The sequence below is a fragment of the Camellia sinensis genome, chromosome 5 (assembly GCF_055761805.1).
Source record: "Camellia sinensis isolate YWXY chromosome 5, ASM5576180v1, whole genome shotgun sequence".
NCBI lineage: Eukaryota > Viridiplantae > Streptophyta > Magnoliopsida > Ericales > Theaceae > Camellia > Camellia sinensis.
Genome location: NC_138965.1, coordinates 126,552,598 through 126,570,256, shown reverse-complemented (window position 1 = coordinate 126,570,256; position 17,659 = coordinate 126,552,598). Strand labels below are relative to the sequence as shown.

The 17,659-nt window shown below is 37.7% G+C and overlaps 1 protein-coding gene and 1 long non-coding RNA gene across 2 annotated transcripts; one reads left to right on the top strand and one right to left on the bottom strand.

Moving 5' to 3' along the window:
• Positions 1 to 987: 987 nt before the first annotated feature.
• LOC114297944 (uncharacterized) lies at positions 988 to 4,665 on the bottom strand. The gene is made up of 7 exons (XM_082869734.1): positions 4,435 to 4,665; positions 2,396 to 2,464; positions 2,207 to 2,278; positions 2,023 to 2,094; positions 1,853 to 1,921; positions 1,659 to 1,757; positions 988 to 1,572 (listed from the first exon to the last, which is right to left on the bottom strand). Exons 1-7 carry the CDS (start codon positions 4,630 to 4,632, stop codon positions 1,429 to 1,431), a joined length of 723 nt encoding a protein of 240 aa, XP_082725860.1. The 5' UTR covers positions 4,633 to 4,665; the 3' UTR covers positions 988 to 1,428.
• A 4,476-nt stretch (positions 4,666 to 9,141) lies between these two features.
• On the top strand, positions 9,142 to 9,975 carry LOC114294922 (uncharacterized). Its single transcript, XR_003640656.2, has 2 exons — positions 9,142 to 9,406; positions 9,507 to 9,975. It is a non-coding gene; the product is annotated as an uncharacterized LOC114294922 (long non-coding RNA).
• The last annotated feature ends 7,684 nt before the right edge of the window (positions 9,976 to 17,659 follow it).

Sequence of the window (17,659 nt, the reverse complement as noted above, 5' to 3'; positions counted from 1 at the left end):
AAACCAAGAAGCTATGAAACTGTTTATGTTCACAGCCAAAGCAAACCAAGAAGCTATGAAACTGTTTATGTTCACAGCCATAGGCTTGATTGGTTTTACCATGCTAATAGCACTACTGAAGTGAATGTAACCTTTTAGTTATTTTTTTGGTATTTTGTATTTTTTTTTTTTTTTTTGTGGATGTATTTGGGTTTTGAATGTTGTAGACCTTAAACTATGAATGTTGTAGACCTTAAACTATGAATGTTGATATGTAAAGCTTAATGGAATTACCTACGTTTGACGAATGTGATGCGCTTGTATTTTGTTTCTGTCAATGACGTTACCTGAAATTACCTATGCTTGACGACTTCATTATTTTATAATGTTGTGGACAGCTCTCATTATTTTATAATGTTGTAGACAGATTTCATTAATTTATATTCTTATTATTGGTCAGGTCATACTTGTTTTTCACCAAATCTGTCCACAACATAACACAACCAAATATGTCCACAACATAACCGAATCTGTCCAACACAGTATACATGTATCCAAATCTGTCCAGAATCCACATCTGTGCAGACAACACAAAATAACACTGTCCAAAAGAAAATCTGTCCAAAAAAAAAAAAAAAACCTGTCCAAAACAAAAAAAAACTGTCCAAATCTGTCCAGATCATTCCAAAATCTGTCCACAACATTATAAACCTGTGCAACACAAAATATGACAACCAAAACTGTCCAAAATCAGTCCAAAACCCAAAAATCTGTGTAGATCATTATAAACTTGTCCAAATCTGTCCAAAACCCAGATCATTATAAACCAGTCCAAATCTGTCCAAAACCCAAAAAAATTGTCCAAAACCAAAAAATCTGTCCAAAACCAAAAAATCTGTGCAGATCATTATAAAGCTGTCCAAATCTGTCCAAAACCAAAAAAAACTGTCCAAAACCAAAAAAAACTGTCCAAAACCAAAAAATCAGTCCAAAACAAAAATATCTGTGCAGATCATTATAAACCTGTCCAAATCTGTCGAAAAACCAGAACATTATAAACCACTCCAAATCTGTCCAAAACCAAAAAAAACAGTCCAAAACCAAAAAATAGTCCAAAATCAAACAATCCAAAACCCAGATCATTATAAACCTGTCCAAATCAGTCCAAAACCAAAAAATCAGTCCAAATCAGTCCAAAATAAAAGCAAACTATCCATCGGATGTCCATATCATTCAACATTTGTCCACAACATTATAAACCTGTGCAACACAAAATAGCACAACCAAATCTGTCCAAAATAAAAGCAAACTATCCATCGGATGTCCATATCATTCAACATTTGTCCACAACATTAAACTATCAAAATCTATCCACATCATTATAAATCTGTCCAACACAAAATACATCTGTCCAAAACAAATGAAGATAAAATAAACTTCTCAGGGATGTCAATCTACATGGCTGTCAGCAGGAGTATGTGACGCTTGCGACAGATGGACTGCAAAGTTTTCAACACTTGTACCTCGAAGCAACCCCTGAAAAGATCTGTGAGTGGGATACACAGAAGGCATTGACTGAGCCGTGTTATTTCCCTGCAATACACCAAACCATGTATTCAACTTCGATTACAATGTATACTACATTTTAAATGTAAACTATGTCACTAATTATAACTCACATCATATGTACCATACGTAAGAGGAGGACCACTTGTACCACCCATAAGAACTTGAGGTCGAGGTTGAGATGGAGAAATGTACATATCATGACGATGATCCTAAATTAATACCCATGACGAAAAACAAACAAAAAAAAGATTAATAACCAAAAAATTTTAAAAACAAAAGAAACATCATTGAACATTAATATTACCTTATTATAATTAACACCCATGACAAAACGAGGTTGTGATTGAGAAAAATTGACACGGAGACCATGATCCTAAATACAACCAATAGAAACTATGTAAACAAAATATTTGAATAAAAAACATGGTCATTATTTAACATTTTCTTAAAAACTTGCACACAAAAAACTATTACCTGAGTAGAATTATCACCCATGACGAAACGCGATTGTGATTGACCTTGGCAAGTATAAATAGCATCACCCGACTGCATTGCCAGACAAACCAATTACAGATAAAAATAATTAAATGCCAAGCAGTAATGAGGTTATGATTCACTCATGAATGAAATTACCACCCATGATTCACCCATTAAATACCTGAATAGAATTACCACCCATGACGAAATGAGGTTGTGATTCACCTTGGGAAGTGTAAACAGTGCCACCCGACTACATTGCGAAGCAATCCAATTACACATAACAACAATTAACCATATAATGAACGAACTTAATGAAATGAACTCATCAAACTAACCATATAAAGACCACATTACTATTAAATATTACCTGAATAGAATTATTACCCATGCGGAAATGAGGCTGAGATTCACATTCGGGAGTATAATCAGCGCCACCCTACACACAACGAAAAACCTTAATGAAAGTGGGCCATTACTAAATAAAATCAATGTTTTAATTTACTAATCTACTGTATTTTAATCGTATGCAATTTGTCATGTCCAAACCTGAATAGATTGCATCCTTTTCTTCTTTGCAATAGCTTTTTCCATCCTGCCTTTGATCCTCCTTCTTCCCTTACTAGTTGACTCTCTTTTCTTCAGTCCCTTCGCTTGGATTGGACAATCTACTTCATCACTCTGTGGGCATGTATTGCTTGGCGAATTTCTCAAATCAGTTACCTCCACTTGACCACAAATGTGGAGACTTAATTTGTCTTCAACCATTACACTCAGTTCTTCACCTTTTGAAACTAACAATTGATAAGTTTCTTCACTTTCAGCGGCTCTACTCGCTATTGCTCTAAACATGGTCATTAATGACCGATATCGGTCACTTTGATGTAATTTGACATCAGCCTTCACTTCATACCCATGTCTATCTTTCACTCGTTCAGCCCTTGCTTTTTTAGTCCATCGTTTCAGTATATATTGTGGAGGAAGTTCCGTTGCATTGAATATATCTCTAAGCACCTTGAGACAATGTCGACATAATATGCCCTTCACTTCAAACTTCTTACAACTACAACTCAAACAACCCCCTCTATCCATTGTCACAATCTTATCTTTTTTCCCATCTACCATTGTTCTTATTGTGAATTTGGTGCTCTCATCATCATTAGTAGTGCCTATAATGGATGCTTCAATGGACTGCACATACTCATTTTGGAATTCCTCAAAAATAGTTTTCGTGTAAATCTCTGCCACTTGCTTTAACATCACAGTTGGAATTGAAACCCTCGGCAATTTTTGGGACAAATTATACTCCGCTTCCAATTCCTTATACCTCTTCTCATAAAGCACCCTCTCAAAATGCTTGAAGAACTCCATCAAATTATGGTCACAATTCAGATAATCCTTCAGAAATGCATTAAAGGATTCACTAAGTTGAGTAGTACTCATTCCAACTGCCCAAGAATTCATAATATATGGCCATCCTCATTTCTCCTTCACGCGAAAAGTCTGCTCCAACCAATGATTGTCGAATGCATCATACTTATCAAGCATTTGGTCCCATTGTATTCGGAATTCTTCTTCATCATCAATGTCATGCATAAATTTTGAAAACACACCCTTCACCCCTACATCATCGAAAACAGAACTTACATGCTTGACAGCATTTTGCATCAAATGCCACGTACAAAGACGATGGTTTGTATCGGGCATGACAATTGGAATGGCCTTAGCCATCGCAGCATCTTGATCTGTGAAAATAGTTTTCGGAGCTTTGTTTGACATTGCCTCCAAAAAAATTTGAAACAACCATGTAAAAGATTTAGCAGTCTCATCATACATCAACGCTGCACCGAATATAACTGTTTCTCGATGATGATTAAATCCAACAAATGATCCAAAAGGTCTATGCTCATTATTTAGTTTGTAAGTAGTGTCAAATGTCACAACATCACCGAACTGAGCATAGTCCATGATCATTTGAGCATCAGCCCAAAATATATTACTTATCTGCTCATCACAATCTAATTGGACTGCATAAAAAAAAGATGGATTTTCCACAGTTTTCTTACGAAAGTAATGCAAGACACTACCCGCTTCCCCATATTCCAAATCTTTTTGTCTCTTCGATCTTAGGTAATTTTTTTGGTCCAATTTGGTGAAACCAAGTGATGCTCTTCCACCAGATTCCCTACCAAATAGTTCATAAGCAGACCTAAGAGGAATTCCAGATTGTGAAGCTAATTCTACTTCAATTGCTTGGGTGGTAGAAATTTTTCTTTGGGATGGCAACATATGAATGCAATCTTCAGGCACAAGATCATGATTATGATGTTCAACAAAATCACAAGCAATATATTTTCCTAATATTCTATCTAACTTGATACTAAATCTGGCACCACAACCACATCTTACCTCTTGTCTTGGATTTTTGACAAGTGGATCTCGTTTGTCAATACCCCGACTTCCCTCTTTGTAACATACAAACGTGCGTGATGTTATCTCCTTCGTCTGTCTGTGCTTGTTTGCATATGCCTTCCTAATACTAAAGCCCACCTTTCCCCTATACGTATTGTAAAAGTCATATGCGGCTTGTTCAGAGTCAAATGGCATTCCCACTTTCGGCTTCCAACCACAATCATCAACAATATTATTTTCTTCCATTACCTACAATTCATATATATAAACCACATTTATACTTAATTGCAGGTTCATATATATAAACCACATTCATATATATATAAATCACATTTACCTACAATTCATATATATAAACCATATAATTATATGAATCCACAACTAAATTTATGAATTTGAAAATAGATCAATGCGATTAACTATATATGTAGAACATAAAATTGCATATGAAAAAATCTATTTTACAGAAACAATAAATATTGCTCTACAACATTGCTCCCACCAAGCTATTGCTCCCACCAAGCCATTGCTAAAGAAACAATAAATATTGCTCCCACCAAGCTATTTTACAGGATAAACAGCAATGAGAACACCTATATGCATCAAATATTTATAAATTCCATTTTTAAAAAGACCTAATCAATATGATCTGCATTCTACAACATTAGACAGGAACACTTTGCTTTCTAAGTTTCTAACATATAATACAACACAATTTGCCAATCTCAGGAGGTTAAAATAACTTTTGTTGTCTACTTGCCTTACTATGTCTTTGATTGATTTGATAGAGGGAAAAAATAACATTTACTAGTAGAGTACATGCACTACAAACATACTAAAACACAAATAAAGCCTCAACATCATAATTACCGTTATGCATCATAACCATACTAGACAGCAAAATCCAGCTTCAAGTTCGAGTATCATGATTACTGACCTTTGTGGATCGAAAACCATGGCACAATATCACAATCTCCACAGATCCAGTTTCATGTAGTATACCAACAAGTTTTTCGCCAAACTTGTTTGGTATTGTGATTTTCTGTTGCGACGTCGGCATTACCGAAACATTCACTAGAAACATCACAGATGGTTCTTAAGAGGACAGCAATTATAACACAAAAATGTCTCTTTTCATACTAAGTACAACTATACATAGCCAGCTCTAAATTCTGTCCACAATAAATCCTCATAGAGTCATGATCTGAAGTTTCATTTATAAATCACAAAATACTTTACAGTCAATGTTTTTGTGGATGCTATCACTAACTATTTCTATTATGTGCTACATGAAAAAACATTGCTAGTAATAAAGAAGTGAAGCTTTTTTAATCATCTAGTCTGTATGTCATTTGATTTGTTCTATGAGGAACAACCAACAACTAGTTGCTAAATTCTAATCCACACACGGGTGCTCAACAAGCAACGATTTTCCACACCTAATTAACAGTTATATTTCTCCATCAATAATTAAGAATCACATACTGCCACAACTAATTCACTCCATTAAAATCAACAAACAATGACTAGCCATGATTAAGAGCACGTCTAATCCTCAACCAATTCTGTCTAACACTCAATATTATTACTCGAATTTGATAATTTTTTTTTTAAAAAGAGTACGGATTCATTTAATCAAATTTTCACTCAAATTTAAATGAAAAGAAGGGAAAGAAAAAGTTAAAAAAGGATTGAAGATCAGGATTATATTTCTCATTCTAATATACATATATACATATATATATATATGTATATATGTATAATCTGTATCTGTTATCATGCTGTTATAGTTTGATATATATATATATATATATATATATAGATTGATCCAAAACAGATACAGATTATACATATATATATATATATAGATTGATCCAAAACAAATACAGATTATACATATATACATATATATATCTATATAACAATGGAAGGGTTAATTTGAAAATGTCTTTCAAATCAATGGTTCAGATCTGTTTAGATTTAAAAGCAATGGCTCAGATTTATTTTTGAAAATGTCTCTCTCACAAACTATCTTTAATGGTTCAGATTTATCTAATTTAAAAGCAATGGTTGAGATTGAAAAGAGTTTCAATGGTTTAGATTTGTCCATGGCTAAAATCCAATGGTCCAAATTTGTATTCCTATCAACTCTCACCAACCCACTGCATTTTACCAGGTAAGGCATCATTTGTATTCCTATCAATGCAGAAGGCTAGGAACAAAGCTTTGAACTGGAACAAAGCTTTGAAGAAAGCTTCGAAGAAAGCTGTGAAAGGAAGAAAACTCTGAGAAAGCTCTCTTCTCCTCTCCAGGTAAGACACCCTCCTCTCCTTACTTTATTTTGCTCACCTTGAGTTTGAATGCTCAGTTTGAATGCTTGCTCTCTGAAATTGAAATTGAAACTTCGGACCACCTTCAGTTTTTTTTTACCTTTGAAATTGTTTTAGCTTACTCTGTCTCTCTTTCTCTTTCCCATGTTAAAACAATGCTTCTTAAATACAAACTGGTTTTAGCTTTTTCCCTTCTATTCTTCTTACATACTTTCTATCATTGAACTGAGTTTCTATTCTTTTTAGCTTTTTCCCTCTTATGATACAAACTGGTTTAAACCAATCTGTATTCAGAATCTTCTTCCCCATTGAGCTCTCTCATGAGCTGTGGAAAATGCAACTGCTATATTCAAATGGAAGCTTGGGGGGAAAATTAATTGCTTCCACTATTTAAACCAATCTGTATTCAGAAGACAAACTACAAAAAAATAATATACCACATGGTCCACAAATCAGTTGACAACACAGTGAGATAAAACATTTGGTGTAATGAATTATGCACCATTTACATTTTTCCATCATGTTTCAACTAATAATGCGGGCTACATTCCATCACAATTGTGTAGTAAACTTCAAATAATTTAAATTTACATACCACCATATAGTATCTGGTTACAGGTATGGAAATCAGAGTATGTAAATTTACACCTCCAACAAGCCTTCCAGAAGTTTTTTTGTGGAGGCAGCCTTGGGAGAGAGTTTAACCATTGTGCGCACATGTGATGCTAACTCTCCAATCGTGTGATAGTCCAGTCAAGTCATAATTTTAAGGCAGATCTATTTCTCTTCTTGATAAGCTCAAATCAGTCAAAAAAGATAATTGCGATCATGTGAAAAAGCCGACGCTTAAACTAGCATTGCTCCTTAGTGATGTAAACTAGGACATTTTTAGTCCTTTACAAATTCGATATGACTATAGAATGAAAGCAAAATTAGACGGGTTTTTTACCTTCTCTGTGCTAATTTTATAGATTCATTCACAGTTTAAATATTATTACACAGTTACGCAGTTACTCCAAATGTGTTCATATATATATAGATTGATCCAAAACAAATACAGATTATACATATATATATATATAACAGCAAGTAATACAGAATAAAAAAAATGTTAATAAACAAGTAATACAGAATAAAAAAATTAAATCTGGAGCATTTGCAAATATCTTCTTTCAATTAATTGGAGATACAATTAGTGTACAACATTATCAAGATTTTGATCACTAGATAATCAGAGGAAGCAACACCAAAATTAGCCTATAAACCTGTCATCAAACCCATTTCAAATCTAACAAATCTAACCCAAAAATCACATACATATACATACATATATATATATATATATATATATATAACTGCAAGATGATATATAACAACAAGATGATGAAATAGACCTCGTTGTCGCCGTAATGTCGCCTTCCCGCCATCGGATCGCCGCCGGACTCACCGTCGCCCGCAATCCTTTGCGTTGCTCCTTCAACATCGCGCTGCTCCTCCATCTCCGCTATCTCTTTCGTCTCTCAGTTCCTCTCTCAGTTCGCGTTCGTTTCTCCGTCACTCTCTCAGTTCCTCCCCTGCCTCTCGCGATGCCTCTCTCTCAGTGTGCTAGGGTTCATTGCCTTAGATCGATGGTGGAAAGAGATGATGCAGAGAAGAGAAAAGGGGGGAAAAGAAACATTTTGAAAAAAAAAAAAAAAAAAAACTAATACAAAACGACGTCGTTTTGTATGTATGGCAAGAATGTATGGCAGAAGATCCGGACTCGGGAATAAGGTAGACATTGAAAAAAAAAAACAAAAAAACAAAGAGATGTGGTCCAAAAAAAAAATTAAGCTTTCGTTCAGGAAGGGTTAATTTAACTTTATTTTTTAGTTTTTTTTGACTAATTTAATTTGCCTAAATTAGTTTCGTTTGGAAAGGATTTTTAATTTTTTTTTTTATTTGAGACATAGTTTGGGAAGTTGGTTTTGGTGAGTTAGGGGCTAAAATAGACACAAAAAACAAAATAGGCTATTTTAACCATAAAAAACAAAACATCAAATCCAACCCATAATCATTACACATCTCTCTCACAAAAAAAGTCAAAAAGCCAAAAAGCTCTTTCCAAACCAGAATTTTTAGCCCCAGGTTAAAATAGCCAAAAAACTAAAAAATCAATCCACTTTCCAAACGGATGCTGAATGTGTTAGTTGTAAAAATAATAATAATAATTATAATTTAATTGTGATATTTTATGTTATTAATATAATTCACTTATTTTATTTTTTTATATTTATTTAATCAGTTTGACTCTTAGCACACGGAACTTGAGTAGAGACAAAAATAATAAACACCCTTCTCATTATGATTTTAATTAGTGAACTTCATTGCAACATCATATATTAAAAAAAAAAAAAAAAAAACAATTTGATAAGATCAAACCAAGAGGGCCCACACTTTAGATCCAAGAGTGGATCACCCTTCATTTCACTCCCTTGGGCTGTCACTGTAACATATGTCTAAAAGTTGTTTGTTAGCCTTCACATATTCTGTGACAGAGTCACTCCTATAGGTCCTTCCATGCTTTGGAATCAGCAATATTATTACCCCCCACCCCTCTCTCCTCTCTCTCTCTCTCTCTCTCTACACACACATACACTGTAAGTTCATGATCTTGTATGTTATACTAGTTTGCCATCAAATTGCTCTTTGATTGATGCCCTATATATGAAATTGTGAATTTTCAATTCTTCTTTGCAGATTGGCTTCTTGAGCTTTCTGGGTTTTGAACAATGGATGAAAAGAAGAGAGAGATTGATGGGGACACTGGTGGGAAGACAGAAAAGACAAAGGGAGTGGGTGAAGAAGATGGTGATGAAGCTATGAAGAAGTGTTTGGAGGAAAACAAAGGGGACAACGCCAAGTGCAAGTCAATGGTTGAATCATTCAAGTCTTCTTCTCCTCCTCCTCCTACAAATAAACCCATTACACCATTGAGGCTTAGGAGTGGTTCTTTGACTGATGTTTGAACTTCTTACATCATTTTAATTTTGGAGTTTTTTTTTTTTTTTTTTTTTTTTAGGGTTGTATTTGAGTCATTTGTGGTATAACCCAGTTCTTGAATATCATTGTGTGAAGTGTCATATTTTAGAGTTACTATTATCTTAGTTGGGTAAAATGTAATTTTATTTTTATTTCTTAATATGAGAATAGTATTTTAATGCAGGAATTTCAATACATGTCAAATGGACATGTGATTCTAGATCTTTAAATTATGTCTTGAGTTTATCACATTTTCAAATTTCAATAATCGAGTAGCCATAAGTGTTTTGCGACATGAAAATAAGAAGATTTAATAATAGAGAATCTTGGCGAATGGTTGTGATAAATATTTTGAGGCAGGGATAGAAAATTTGAGAAAGAGGGTCCATGCCATCTCAATAGCCAAAAAAGAAAGTGATTTTTTTTTTTGGGACTTAAACCATCATTAAACACAATTGGTGATTTTTCAATTTGATATCGAAGTTGTGGAATTTAAGTTTGAAGTGGTAAGAAGTTGAACATGTAGGACTTGGTCTGCAAGATGCTTATGTTTATTTGATTCAAACAATTTAATTTTATAATGTTTCCTATTACATTTGTTTGTTTAGAGGGAAAATAGTTGTTGGAAATAAATTTTCAGTGAAAGCCAACAAGAAGCCTTAATCCTGCATGTTTCCGGATCAGATCATGAGATTTGCTCATGAAGTGAAGGGGGTTTCGGCTTCTAGAAAAAGTTGAGACGTATACTTCTTTCCTTTTTCTCGGAAAGCATACACATATTTTCCCCGAAAATCTTTGTTGAATAAGAAAAAAGGGTATTTGCAACCACAAACTGTGTCTTTAGTAAAACCAATTAACACATTTTTCTAATTGTGTCCAAGTCTTGTTTGTGCATTTTATTTTATTTATTACCCCTTTCGTAGGTAAAAAGCTTCTTTTTACACAATAATTTCGTGCCCTGTTATGAACATACAAATGTGAAAATAGCATTATTGTAATTGGTAAAGATCAATATTGTAAGAAACGATTGTTATTTTGTGGTAAAAATGATGAATGATCAAATCTATGGTGCACACTTATAGGGTGTTTTTTTGACTTTTTAGGTTAAAATAGTACTAAAAGATAAAATATGTTAAAATAATCAATAAAACAAAATGTCATATCAAATTCATAATTATTTCATTTTTTCTCTCACAAATATCAAATTCAATTTCAAAAAAATCTAATTTTCTTTCCAAACACAATTATTTTAGCCTATTAAAATAGCTAAAAATTAAAATAATCTACTAAAATAGTCAACTTTTCAAACACTAATTTAATATGAAAATTATGAATCACTATAATTATGTTATGGACGGTGTGATTATGTTATGAATGATTTGTGGTAAGAAGTATTACGACCCATTTTGGTGAGAAAAATTAATTATGATATATTGTAATGTTTGTTACAGAAACTTATGATTATATTATGTCCCTTATCATAAGATAATATTAACCCGTTTTAACCGTGGAAACCCAGACCCTACCCATGGATTTTTTTGGTCTCAGGCCGAATCCGGATCATGGTGGCCTAATATGGGCTTTAATTTGATCATTTTTTTTATTAACTTCAAAAATATATATATATAAAAAACAAAAATTATAATACAAAAATTTGAAGTACATTATGATAATTAGAATTGACTATTGAATCATGAAAAATAATTAATTTTATTTACTAAAATACATAATTACATTAATTAGGATTATATTATTAAATCGTATTCATAAAAATATTGTCACGAATTTCATAGTTGGTGTACTACTCACATAGTTTCTCAATTTTAGTCTTTTTATTTTATTTTATTAAAATGTTTATTTACACACCCAAAAAAAAAAAAACCAAAAGAAAGAAAGAAAGAATCTGAGAAAAAACAGTATATATCATTAGAAAATGTTATGGTCTTAGATTTTGTACCCTGAAATTTGTCAAGAATATGAGTGGAGGGTATAGATGAAAAGTCCGTATGATATCAACTATACTCATATTGAATCTCGTCCACACAATTTGAATTATGGGCAGTTTTTTGGATTTTTTTTTTTTTTTTTGGAGGGGTTCATAGTATTGAGTCTCTAACAACGATTCAGGGGACAAGTTTTTGAAACAAGATTTGAAAAGCCCATTGATCGGGCCATGAACCAGCCCACAGGCCATACCCCTCAGTCCAAGCCCAACCAGTATGTTTTAGAACGAGCCCAACCTATCCTCAGGCTTTGAGCCGGCCCAAAATCTTTTTGATGAGACTTCTATTATAAATGACCAGTGCCTGTTGCTGATCCATGCAACCGTAAGTTAACAAATCAAAGACTCCTTCCATTGATTTTGTTCGCAAACTTTATTTACAGTGTGTGCACAAATTGTCTCTAAACAAATCACAAATTATATTTATTATTTACCCACTTTGTCACATTATGTGAACTGTGGGGATATATTTTCTGAGTACCAACACGTGGTAAGGTGACGCCGACGTGTCAGTCGAGGTGCCACGTGTCCTGGTCGTAACGCCGAGGTGATCTCGGCAAGGCCGAGGTTATCTCCGAAGATATCGGAATCCGAGATAAGTGGATAAAGGACAAGAGTCCTAGAATGAAGAGGGAACTCAACCTGGATATGGACAAGAGTCCTATATTGGAAAAAGACTTCAGTTTGGGTAAAGATAAGACTCTTAGAGAGTTTATTCTAATCCCACTGGGAGTCCCAGATTAACAGTAATCCTAAGTCCATTAGGGCCAGGCTCCTATGGGACTAGGATTGTATTGGCTATAAAAGAGAGGCACCCCCATGGGTCTAAAGTATGCTTTTGATACTTAAGCTTGTGAGTTTAGTATTTGATTATCTTTGAGAGATATACTGACTTGATCGTCGGAGTGCCCCCGGGTGGAAGAGCCACCGCCGGAGCCTTTTCTTTCTGTTGCAGGTTAGTTGAAGCCATCCATTCTGCCGGTGTTCTCCAGTTGATTACTAGGCGGGCAGTGTGGTTAGAAAATCACTCACACAATTTGGCGCCGTCTGTGGGAAAGAAAAGAGAATAGATGGCCAGTAACGGACAGAGGGAAAACATTGGGGGCGACACTCCTGCTGGGAGTGGCAGACCAATTGACCTTGACGTTGAAGGAGACAACCACAATACAGAAACTCATGACTAGGGCCACGGAGAGAAAGACGTCGGCTAGGAGGGCGACGTTTCAAAGAGGACAGACCAAAGCAAATATTATAACGAAGACAACCTTCAGGTATGGAGGGATAGGTGCCTACGGAGGGATGAGGAAGTAAAAGACTTGGCAAACAAGTTGGCAGACCTACAGTCAGTGGTCAACTTCATGATGCAAAACAATGTCGTGCAGCCACCATACCCGCTGCAGGATACGCCGATGCCAGCAACTAACACCCAGAAGGGAGGAAGAAGAACAATCCCCGAAGTCCCTCAGCACACTAGGAGTGGAAGGCACTCTCACCGACCTTCCAGGGAAGGCGGACGAGAGGAGTCCCGAAGAACGTATCACATGAAGGACCCAGAACCCAAAGAACATCGGCATGTTCAAGGGCAGGCGCTTTGCTTTGACACAACACATGGAGAGAGATCAAAACGAGCCCACCACGAGGCCAAAAGTAGTGTGCCGAAGAGATTGAAGTCCAAAGATAGTCGAGCTCCAAGAAGGAGTAAAGAAGAGTTGAGAGATTACCTCAAGAGGAAGCAACAAAATACTGAAGCCGAGGTAACTTTCCCGGTTAAGTCGAGGACATCATTCTCGGTGGAACTGGACAAATTTCAAGCACCAAAGCGATTCAGTATGCCGAGGTTCCAAATATATGATGGTAAGTCAGATCCCAACTTCCACGTCGGGTTATACCTGAATTCAATGGCATTATATAGTGGGAACGAGCCGTTGCTCTGCAAAGTGTTCCCCTCGTCCTTTGGGAAAATTGCATCAGATTGGTTCCATAAACTACCGAAGGGAAGCGTAAAGACTTGGGAAAGCCTGGCCGAGATGTTTGTGGCCAGGTTTGTGACGAACAAACTACAACCATTGAGGGTGGACGCATTGATGGCTCTAAAGATCAGCAAAGACGAAGGCCTTAGGGCCTATGCGAAAAGGTACTATGAGGTGTTCAATCGAATACCAGAATGTAATCAAGAAGTAGCGGTCGTGTCATTCAAGAACGGCCTGAAAGAAAATTGTCCACTACGGAAGTCTTTGGCAAAAACTTTGCCAAAAAGCATGGAAGAGCTCATGGTGAGAATTGAGAAATATGCCAGAGCCGAGGAGGACACATCGGGGAATAAGGAGGTAAAGCAGGAAAAAGGGAACGGCGAGCCAAAGCGAAACCGAGGTGACAACGGATTTAACAAATCGGAGATAGAATTGAGGGGTAAACAGGCAGTGACGACTGTGTTCCGAATCCCAGTACACAAAGTCCTGGATCAAATCCGAAATCAGCCTTATTTCAGAGCACCAGCAAAGGCCCCAGGGAAATACATGGGAATGAACGTTGGTAGGCGTTGTGCTTACCACAATGAAGAAGGGCACCCAACTCAGGGCTGCAGAGCCCTAAAAGCATACTTAGAGGACTTAGTAAGGCAAGGCCATCTGAGGGACCTCGTCGATGAAGCCAGGACAAGAGAAGAGCAGGCAAGATTGCCTCAAGCACCAGCGGCCCCACCTCCCCCAGCACAGCAACCACAGGGAGGGGGACCTAGGGTGGTTAATGTAATTCACTCAAAAGTGAACGAAAGCGACATTCGGGGAGAAACCCAAAGAGTAAAACACCTGCAGCACGTGAACCAAGTCGGACATAAAAGACCTCGGCCTGAAGAGTGCCGAGGACCGATGATAGCCTTCACTGAAGTTGACCTAGAGATGGTCCAGCATCCGTATAATGATGCCTTGGTAGTATCCCTCTAGGTTGGGGAGTGCCAAGTGAAACGCATCCTAATAGATCAAGGCAGCTCTTGTGACATCATGTACGTTAGATGTTACAAGGAGCTAGGCCTTCACCCAGACGACATGGAGCAATCGAATAGCCCGATGGTCGACTTCAATGGAACGCCGACGTGGCCACTGGGCGCAACAAGCTTGGAAGTACAAGCTGGTACTAAGAAGATCAGGACAGAATTCATGGTGATTGACACACCTTCACCATATAACATCATCTTGGGAAGACCATGGTTGCATGCAATGGGGGCAGTTCCCTCAACATTGCATCAATTACTACGGGTCCCAACAGAGCATGGGATTGAAGAAGTCAGAGGAGATCAACTGCAGGCAAAAAGTTGCTCCATGGCAGCAATGAAGTCTACTTGCAGCGTTCGAGAGCCAAAAGAGGCAGAAATTAAAGATGAGGACGTGGAAGTACTAGAAGACGTCGGCAAAGAACCAGCCGAGAAGAGCGAAGAGGTGCTAAAGAAAATCCTCGTCCAGGATGGAGACGAAGAACGCTTCTTTTTTCTCGGCTCGGGCTTAGCCGAAGAAGAGGAAAAAGAGTTGGAGACTTTTTTAAGAGCCAACATTGAGGTGTTCGCTTGGACACCTTACGAAATGCCTGGCATTGACCCCGAGGTCACTTGCCATAGACTGAATGTCGACAGGTTGGCAAAACCTGTGATTCAACGAGCCAAAAGACCGACGTTGATGCACGTCGAAGCAGTAGAAGAAGAAGTGGACAGACTTTTGGAGGCCAGGGCCATCCGAGAAGTACATTACCCGACATGGTTATCCAATACAGTAATGGTAAAGAAGAAGAACGGTAAATGGCGGGTCTGCGTAGATTTTACAAGTCTGAACAAAGCTTGTCCCAAAGACTGCTTTCCTCTACCCAAGATTGACCAGTTGGAAGACACCACATCTGGACATGGAAGGATGAGCTTCCTGGACGCTTACAAAGGATACCACCAGATAGTCATGTACCCTCCAGGCGAAGAGAAGACAGCGTTTATCACCCCAAAAGGACTGTATTGTCACAAGGTAATGCCTTTTGGGTTGAAAAACGCAGGAGCAACTTACTAAAGGCTGGTAACCAAAATGTTCAAACACCTGATTGGCCAAACAGTAGAAGTCTACATCGATGACATGGTCGTGAAGACCAAGGAGCCTAAGAGTCATCTTGCCGACCTAAAAGAGGATTCAAGATCCTCAAAACATATCGGCTCCGACTCAACGCATCAAAGTGCGCGTTTGGAGTTGGATCTGGTAAATTTCTGGGGTACCTGGTAACAAGGAATGGCATAGAGGCCAGCCCAGATCAGATCAAGGCCATCCTAGACCTACAGAGCCCAACATCGGCAAAACAGATACAAATGCTTACTGGAAGGGCCGCGGCCCTAAACAGGTTCATAAGCCGAAGCTCAGACAAATGTAAACCCTTCTTCAACCTGGTGAAGAAGACCACAGACTTCCTATAGACTGAGGAATGTGAGGCCGCTTTGGCCGACCTAAAGAAATATCTGACCACGGCTCCGGTCCTCTCGACACCTGAACTTGGGGAAGAGCTATTTTTGTACTTAGCTGTATCAGAACAAGCAGTAAGTGCAGTGCTAATCCGAGAAGAACAAGGAGAACAAAAGGCTATTTATTATGTAAGTAAAACCTTGGCCGACACAGAAACAAAGTATCTACCACTAGAGAAATTAATGCTGGCCTTAGTAGTGGCCTCAAAAAAATTGAACCATTACTTTCAGGCGCACAAGATTGTGGTGCTCACAGAGCACCCACTGAAGTCCCTGTTGCAAAAAGGAGACTTAACAGGAAGAATCGCAAGATGGGCAGTTGCCTTGGGCTAGTATGACCTGAAGTTCAGGCCCAGAACGGCAATAAAGGGCCAAGTTTTGGCCGACTTCGTGGCAGAATTCACACCTAAAACCATCGAACATCGGGCTCCGTTGAGCCAGGATGAGCATTGTCCCAGAAAGCAAGGAGAATCCCAGCCTAAGGCAAAAGAGCAAAGGAAGGAAAAACTCAGACCCTGCAGCATCTACATCGGCGACTCATTCAGACTATTTGTCGATGGAAGTTCAAACCGACAAGGAGCGGGGACAGGAGTACTGCTGATATCTCCAGATGGAGAAATAATAGAACAGTCCATCCGTTTGGGGTTCAGGGCCTCAAACAATGAAGTGGAATACGAAGCATTAATTGCAGGGCTAAAACTGGCAGCAGCAGCAGAAGCAGATGAGGTAATCATTTTTTGTGATTCACAGCTTATTGTTAATCAGTCAACAAGAGAATTTGCAGCTAGAGACGAAAGGATGTCGGCATATGCAAAAGAGGTCATCAGATTGGCAGCCCTATTTCAGAACTGCCGACTACTCCAAGTTAGCCGAGATGACAACACCCACGCCGACGCGTTGGCTAACCTGGCAAGTTCAATGCAGACTGGAAAAACAAGGACAATTATGATCGACTATATGTCAGACCCGAGTATAGAACCACAGAGCACAGAGCAGGAAGCAATGTGTGTGGACATGGGGCCAAGTTAGATGGATGCAATTGTTGCATTCCTGAAAGAAGGAAAGCTGCCAGAAGATCGCAAGGAGGCACACAAAGTCAGATTGAAATCGACAAGATTCAGTCTGACAGCAGATGGACACCTCTACAGAAGGTCCTTCACTGGACCCCTTTTAAGGTGCGTACGCCCTTTGCAAGTTGAAGATTTTCTATATGAAATTCATGAAGGAATTTGTGGAAGCCATGCTGGGGGCAGATCATTAGCCCACAGGGCCATTACCCAGGGGTATTGGTGGCCTTACATGTAAAAGGATGTTGAAGCCTACGTGAAGAAGTGTGAACAATGCCAAAGGTTTGCACCTTTGATACATCAGCCAGCTGCTGACCTA